The sequence below is a fragment of the Nannospalax galili genome, unplaced genomic scaffold, assembly GCF_000622305.1.
Source record: "Nannospalax galili isolate Female #2095 unplaced genomic scaffold, S.galili_v1.0 scaffold1384, whole genome shotgun sequence".
Classification (NCBI taxonomy): Eukaryota; Metazoa; Chordata; class Mammalia; order Rodentia; family Spalacidae; genus Nannospalax; species Nannospalax galili.
Genome location: NW_008351703.1, coordinates 5741 through 14490, shown reverse-complemented (window position 1 = coordinate 14490; position 8750 = coordinate 5741). Strand labels below are relative to the sequence as shown.

General features: G+C 41.7%; 1 protein-coding gene across 1 annotated transcript; it reads left to right on the top strand.

Moving 5' to 3' along the window:
* Positions 1–663: 663 nt before the first annotated feature.
* Positions 664–8258, top strand: LOC103746550 (probable C-mannosyltransferase DPY19L2; the record flags this gene model as incomplete). Its single annotated transcript, XM_008848775.2, has 4 exons — positions 664–1278; positions 4807–4831; positions 6621–6708; positions 8121–8258. Coding segments are annotated over exons 1-4 (633 nt in total), but the record flags the coding sequence as incomplete, so codon positions are not given.
* Between the last annotated feature and the right edge of the window lie 492 nt (positions 8259–8750).

Below are 8750 nucleotides of genomic sequence, written 5' to 3'. Positions count from 1 at the left end.
AAAGGTAGATTGGGGCATATTACTGAAGGCGTTGATGAGCGAACTAAGGAGTTTAACCTTAAGGAATATAGGGAGTCATGAGCATTTCTGAGCAGTGCTCCATCAGGAAAATAAACCTGGCCACCACGATCCAGAGTTTAGATGGCAAGTGTGGGTATTAGGAACGTCAGTGTGGTTCTAAAGCGAAAGGATCTAAAGGATGGAAAGTGAGGTGGTGTGGATGCCAGATATATAGACTGTGACAAAAGGCAGGGAGCATGACTGTGGCTTCTGTTCACCCATGCCTGCCTCTACAGCCTCTATAGGGCCAGGCCGTTAATAGAGACGCTGCGGCCGAGTGTCTCTCTTAGTTGTTCCTCATAGTTCTTGGTTTAGGAAGGTGCTGAAGGCGCGGAGCCCAGCCCTTCTAGGGCTAAGGAACTGTGCAAATTCACTGGAACCGATAGTGCTACTTCAAGAACGGACTAATTAGAACTTTCCGTGGGAAAATTTGCGGTGTCACCCAACGCTCTTCTGTCTGAGGATCTGGGGCAGGCCACACACACACACACACACACACACACACACACACACACGCACGCACGCACGCACGCAAGATGGACAGCCCCCCCACACGCACACGCACGCAAGAAGGACACACACACACACACACACTCTCTCACACACGCACACGCACGCAAGACGGACCCGTGCGGCTGCACTCGGTTGGCGCAAGGCAGCATGGACCTCACGCTCCATGTTTCCGCGGTCGCCATGACGACCAGGTTGCCCGCAACGGCGGCAGGGGCTGGTCGTTGAGGTTGCTGGTGAGTCCGGCCCCCGGGCTGCGCCGCAGTCGGCTGGGCCCCGCGCCACAGTGACCCAGCTCCATCCACCTGAACACGGACTATGAGAAGATGGTGGGACAAAAGAGGCGTAAGCCCAGGGACGCGGGCCCAGAGGCGCCCCAGTCTTCCCTCGCGGTGCCGTCGAGGCGGCGCCCGGCCTCCAGGGCCAGGGAACCGGAGCTGGAGCGGGTCAGGCCGCAGGAGGTGGCAAAGCCGCCGCCCCTGCAGCCCTTCCTCCTAGGCGGCAGGAACCTGCCCCGGGGCGCCCGAAACATCGCGCCCAGGAGGATCCGAAATATGAACGCGCAAAACTACTTTCAAATAGAAGAGATCACCGAGGGGCCTCGTCTCAGCCGTTTCCAATTCCTCCACAGTCTCCTGGAGCCGTTCCTCGTAAAGGTGCAGGGCTTGCGGAGTCATTGCTTCTCCAAAAAGGCTCTCTTCTGCACAGGTGAGCAGGGCCCCGCAGCCTGCTTGTCCCCAGCCTTGAGGTTTTTAGTGGTTTTCTAAAATCTTGGCGAGATTTGGTTAAGCACTGTTTCGGTTGTTGGGAGCGATGGATGATGAGATCCCAGAATCTCACGACAAGAATTCTCAGCCCTCCTAGTTCCTGTTTTAAAATACTTTGCAGGATTTTCGGACTGAGTGGTTACCTGCATGCACACAAAAAAATTACCTTGAGCAGTGAGTTTGTAAGAAAAAAAAGTTTGGCTGGCTTGGATAGAATTATGTTTCTCTATATTTTAAATAAAATAAAAATTCCTTAAGGTGACATTTTATAAAACAGGATCAAAGTAGACAATTATCTCCACATGTCGATACCCACCTTACTTCAGCCCTGCTGTGAGCTTCAGTGTGTGCAGCAGGGAAGTTTTCTTCCTTCATTATAGCGCCCATTTTCTGTAGTTTCTGAGGCCTAAAGTTTCATCAGACTAGTTACTGATACTGAGACATAAACGTCTAGATAAAGTTATTGTGGCTTCTTCCCTCACCATATGCTAGTTGACTTCAGATGAAGTCAAAACAGGATGAGTTGTCACATTGGAGTGTTAACGATAGAGGAATAATTGAGATTTGTATCTAGATTTTTATCAGATGTCTAATTATGCCAACATACTCATGGCACATCCACCACAGACAAGGGCTGTTTTCCTAAGTGTGAGCTCCGGGGTACTGAGGTCTAGAACTAGGAATCACCTTTCAGTGGCTAGTGAGACAGTGCCTGGCTATTGGCTCTGTGAGAGTTCAGAGTGGAAGAAGGGGACTAGATCAGTGAAGGCTGAGCAAAGGGTGGTAGGTGGACGGGATGTGAGTTCTGTCAAATTGCATGTGTGGAGTTAAGAACAGTGAGTATTAGAGACTGACAGAACAGCATGGTCAAAATCATGAAGTAAGACAATGTGATATGAAAGCAAAATTAGGCAGAAAGACAGGGCATGAAGAGAAATAGGAGATAAGTGACTTGGACCCACCACCTAGAGCCCAATTGAAGGCTGGTATGAGCTTCTTTCCGTCCAAAGGCACTGATGATTCTTTTCTGTAAAACTTCTTTGAAGAGATGAAATCTCATAAAATGTTAATTTTGTGTATATTAACTAGGTAATCGTGTATACAGTGGGTTGGAGATGAGACTGAGAAGGGAATCAGAAAGAATAGTTGGAAACTTATTACTAGAACCAGGCTACGATGGGCTCAGTGAAAACAGCAAAAGTGGAATGGAGAGGAAGAGGAAGAAGCAGAGAAGATTGCCTGGCCAGGCAGCCAGTGAGATGGAAGGAAGGGAATGAGGGTTATGGGTTTTGGAGTTATCCCTGTAGAAGTGAAAGTTGAAGCTTTAAACCTGTATGGGATTTCCAAGGGAAAAATGAGGAGGCCAAAGTAAAGATAACTGGGAACAATTTTTAAACTTAATTTTAAGAAAGGAGAGGAATAGGGAAACTGAGATAAGTGTATAAATGCATACGTATGTTTTGGAGGAGGTGTGGGATGAGAGGATTGGAGAGACCTAGAAATTTTTGAGAATATTTGGAAAAACAGATGGATTGGAAGGATATTTGATTTTTTTTAACATGGTGTGTGTGTGCGTGTGTGTGCACGCTTGTGTGAATGCATGCTCATGCGTGTGCACCATGGTACATATGTGTAAATATGCAGGTGTACCCAAACATGCAGAGAGGTCAGAGCAGAAGGTCAGATGTCTTCCTCCGTCACTTCTACCTTACTGTTTTGAGACAGGCTATCTCACTAAACTGGAAGCTTGCTATTTAGGCTAGGCTGGTTGGCCAGGGAGTTCTCAGGATCTACCTGTCTTTTCCCCACAATGCTTGGGTTACAAGCATGTGCAGCCAAGCCCGCCTTTTTAGCTGGGGCTGGGGAGTTAAACTCAGTTCCTCAGGCTTGCAGAGGAAACACTCCTACCAACTGGCACCTGCCCTGCCTCCTAGCCCAGCCCTTTACATTAAAAAATTATTTTCAGTAATTTTGTTCAGAATATGTAATTACAAGGAGAATAGGAAAGAACACACAAATATGTAGGACAGTTTCTGTCATTGTTAATAAAATATTCTGTCGTTGTTAATAAAACATTATCACAAGGACATCTTTTCAAGTTGAAAGTACAGGTTATAAGTGTTATCAGCATGGTTCAGAGGTTATTACATAGAAAGTGTTGGTATATGTAGCAAATGTGGGTTTTTTTTCCCTGTAACAGCCACAGTCTCTGTTGAATCTTCACCCTTGCTTTCTTCTTTATTTTTATAATCTTTTAGAAACATAAAGAGCATTTTTAGCTTGAAGATAGTATATAAAATGGGCCAGGGGCTGTAGTTTGCCTATCCTGATATAATACAAGTGAATACACTAAGTTTTTAAGGTGAGCTCAGCATGGTTGTAGTACAAAGAATTCAAGGAGCAAGGTTGGGAGTTTCAACACAGCAATTTCATGTTTCTTTATTGAATTACCTTGCATTTATTTTGTTAGCCAAGATGAATGGTTTTTGAGTTTTAAAATGTTAATGTTGGTAGTTTGTAAGCTATCTTGCCAAGTGTATTGGACTAGCTATAAGAAACACCACCCTAAATCTCGGAGGGAAGGCGGGACTTCTGGAGTTGTTCAGCAAAGTCATTCCTCCACAGCAAGGAAATTGGGAAATTATCAAATCAACTTTTTCAAACCTTTGGAAATTCGTGAAAGCACATTACAGTCGAAAGGGCATTCATTCAAGGACAGCTGCTGAAAAAGGACAGCGGGCTTCCTAGCGTTTAACTTGCTCTGCTTTTGTCCTCTTTCCAAACAAGCAACCTTGTAGTCACCAGGGAGGCAAACCATGTTTGAGCTCACAGTGTCCCAGTCCCAGAGCACTGTGGCACTGGATCTATCTCCTACCCCCTGGTAGTCTCATACATGTTTTAGGCCCTGGCCATCAGGGTGGGAAGTGGAGGGGCTAGATCCAGGAGCTCACAAAGAGCTGACAGCTTACCAGGGTTTGAAGTACATGATGGAACAAATGATTTTCTGCATTTTATGTTTGGATGAGTGTAAGAGACCATGTTCTATAATGGCTTCTGTGGGTTGGGTGGTTTTTTTTTTGAAAGAATCTACCTGTGCATAGTGTAGATATTTGCTGCTTTTTCAATTTTTATATAAAGGAAGAGAGAATAAGAAACACCAGAGAACTATACTGAAAAATCACAGAGGTTCACCCATCCACTTCATCAGTCTTACAAATGGCCTGAGAGAGAAGTGTAAAGCTTTCAGGCCCTTCCTGCATGCAAGTGTCAGGTTGGCCCTGCAAAGATGCTTGACTGACAGCTTGCCTCACATCCTTTTGGATTATTTTCATGGCTCGTGTAGACATAAGCAGCTGGTGATCTCATTTAGTGTGCTCTTATTCTAGACATGCAGTGCATTTGAAATGCTTATTATAAAGGTGTTTAATAACAAAACAGTTTTTAATTACTTTCTTTTCTCTTTTTCCAGCTGCCTTTGTGGGAATTTTGCACTGGTAAGATTTTTGTCTCCGTTTAAAATGCATAGGGACATTTGAGTTTAAATTTGCCACCACTATTTATAAATAGAAAAACAAAAAATTTCTGGCTATGTTTATAGAACATCTATATGTGTGCCAGTTTAACCTATGTATTACTTTTTGTATAAACCTCATATGTGAAAAGTAGATACTTTACAGGAATAGAACATGAATTAAAATATTTTACTTCACCAAGGGTCCATCATTGCAGTTCTTCAACTATTTTATGTTTCCATTGACTTTTGCAGATTATTTCATCTAAAAGACTTCATTATTTTATAGTACTATATGTTATTATTGATATAATTTTAGATATAATTTTATATATAAAGTCTTAATAAAACTTGAAAATTGAAAAATAGAAATGAAGACAAGGACTTTTTTTCTGAGCTGGAAATGATGGTGCACAGCTGTGATTCTAGTTCTTGGGAGGCTGAGGCAGGAGGGTTGTGAGGTGGAGAGCCTTGTAAGGCAGAGAGCCTGTCAGTATGCATCCATCAACAATCTATTTTATTAAAAGATTTATTTGTAAAACTCATATGTAAAGTTATTACTTTTTCCCCTGTAATATTTCATTTCTACCTTAGCTCAGGCTCTTCTACTTGTAGGAAGTATGGACTCTGTCCCCTGTTTGCTGGGTAGTACAATTATGCCCATCTAGTCTACAGAGTAATTTTCAGGCTGGAGCAGTAGGAACCATTTCTTTAGCTATTGGTTCCCTGGTATGTGGCCTGTGTGTAAAGGGGGAAACTACATTGCTGTATGAAATTTTGTTTTGTTTTTGGCTTCAGGGAAAGTAGGACATATTCTGAAGGTAACGTAATTCCTGACCATGGCACTTGGACCACATAGCCTCCTACCACCTCCAGCAGCTGCTGAGTTTCACCACTAAAATATTTTCAAATACAGGTTTGTGGGAAATTAAAAGATCATTTGTATGGACTTACACTTATTTTAAAATTACTTTATTCAGGGGCTGGAGAGATGGCTCAGCGGTTAAGAGCACTGGTTGTTCTTGCAGAAGACCTGGGTTCAAATCCCAGCACCCACATGGCAGCTAACAATGTAACTCCAGTTCCAGGGGATCAGACAGTCTTTTCTGTCCTCACAGGCATTGCACGACACGGGTGCACTTACCTACATGCAGGCCAATACATGCATACACATAAAATAAAAATAATAAATAAAATAGTTTTTAAAGTCAGTTAAAATTACTTTATTCAAAAGTGATTTTGGCCTGGTGTGGTGGTGCATGCCATTAATCCCAGCACTCTGGAGGCAGAGGCAGGCGAATATCTGTGAGATCGAGAATAGAGAGTTCTGGGCCAGCTGGGTCTATAGGAGACCCTGTCTAAATAAAAAGGGGGGGGGGCGGAAATCCCCCAAAGTGATTTTTGTTTAAAATTGTACTCTGACTGTTTTTCAGTGGTTACAGAAGTGTTTCCCAAACCTGGTATTTTTGATCTACTCCTGAAACTTGAAAAACAAAACAAAAATCTGCCTGTGCTTTGATTAAGAGGCTTGGGGTACAAAGAAGAATGGAAGGGCCAGAGGAATTTTAGATACGCAAATTACGAATGGTGTTAAAGAATTTGTACGGCACTGGATTATACGTGCTTACAAATATTTGAGTTCATAAACAAATGGCAATACTACCTAAACATTATCTATACAATTATTTTCTTATTTTGTAACTTTCTGAAACTAGTTATTTTAGTTCTGACTTTGAAACCTATTCTTATTATAATGCATTTTTCCCCCCTAGGATGCACTTAATAACACTTTTTGAAAATGACCGTCATTTTTCTCACCTCTCATCTTTGGAACGGGAGATGACTTTTCGCACAGAAATGGTTAGGTTCTTTCTTCTAATGAATTAATTTGTGGTTTAAGAAAGTAGAATGATAAGGTAGAAATTTAATAGGAACTTAAATGAATTTTTGGTGAATGGCATTGTTTCTACGGGCTATTGTGTGCTATTTGCCAGGTTACTAGACACTTTGGATACCTCTTTATTTTCATTATATAATCCCTGTGAAGCTTTCAAGAATTGAACGTGTTGACATTTGTATGGCACTTGAATCCTTCAAAGGTATTATTTTCAAGGATTGCATATAAACTATTATTAAGTAAAGAAGGCAGCTGTGGCATTTTGGGCTTCTGTAACAAACACTGGATTCAGAGAGCAGGTCTGTGCTTCATTGTATGATGGTTGTCAGTTATCTCCCTGATTCTCTGTCATCTTACCTGTTAGACAGACATAATGCCAAACTTATGGTTTTGTAGCAAAAATAAAGGAGATTAATGAATGGAAACACACGGGATAGTGCTTGGCATAAAAGACTAGTTTACCATTAACAAAACCTTATTTGTGTGTTTACTGTTCTCTAAGCACAGACTTTGGCATATTAGATATCTTTTAATTGCTATTTGTCTTACCTTCCTATGCTGAAGATAAAAACTGTGTGGAAATGGCCTATTAGAGACCAACTAAAACAGTTCTTGAATTCAGAAGCCACTAGCCAGAATAAGTATAAGGATGAATATTATTTTTTGAAGAATGAGGCATTCAATTTATTTTTATAAAATTTTGGCATTTCATTTTTTATTTTATTTGAAAGCAGCAAAAGAAATCTGAAACAACATACTTCCTAAAACTCCTTATATTTTAAATCAGTAGCTCTTTTACTAGCCTACTGAGGCCATTCCATCCAATGCTGGAATGATACCCAAAGATAATCTTAGTACATAGCATTTCTGAGCAGTTCAAGCCAGTTGACATTTTGCTTTTGCTTTGTGCAGACATCAGCTGGAGCTGGATTGCTGTACTTCCAACTGCCTGCTGCTTATTAGAATCTATTATTGCTTAAGAGTGTGGGGAGAAATAATTTCCTACATGCAAAGTTGCACTGTGTCATGAAGGCATCCCTTACATGCCAACCTCCAAGAATGTGGGAGGCAAACTAGATTTGGTCAAATTAAAAGTACATTGAATGTATATTTTAAAGCACTGTTAGCAAAGTGCTACATGTGACAATTCTTCCAGCTGTCTGCTCTGAAAATTTTAAAACCCACAGAAAAATGGAAACAGTATAGCCCTGGCCTGAAAAGACATTCTTTTTGAGTCTGAGAATGTTAATAGTTAAGGAGTAATTAAAAGGCCTTCTTATTGATCTTTTCCTTTCCTTACAGAAGAAAAGTGTGCTAAAAAGAGTATAAACACTTTAAAACTACTTACATTGACAGTGTGTGCCTTTCTTAAAAGGGACTTTATTATTCCTACTTCAAGACCATCATTGAAGCACCTTCGTTTCTGGAAGGACTGTGGATGATCATGAATGACAGGCTGACTGAATATCCCCTCATAATCAATGCAGTGAAGCGCTTCCATCTTTACCCAGAGGTGAGTAGTATTTTGAGACAAATATTACTTGAAGACTATTGTCAAGTAAAAGTAGCAAACAGAGACTCTCTCAAAAGGAGAGAATAGTTTACATTTGCTAACTGTAGATCATCTTACATTAGAGCACACTGTAAAAAGTTTCTCTTTTAAAACTTAAAGTCTGTAGAATCTGTGTTCACATGAATTCATAGAGTAAGCTTTTGAAAAATATTTTAGTTCCTGATGCCAGCATCTTTCCTGGATGGGTCCCATGGTCTTCTATACCTTGACATCCCAGCCTCATTCACCCTCCCAGCTCACCCACCCTGTCTATCCTCCTAGCCTGGATACTAGCCCATTTCTTGTCTTGGCACCCCAGACACCAGGGCGGACCTCTAAAGCCCAGAGCCACCACTGCTTCCTGATTCTTTGCATCCAGACCAACCACTTCCTCCCTGTGGTCCCCAGGAGCCCTCTGGGTCTGGTCCTGCCCCCACCTACCTTTGCTTCCCT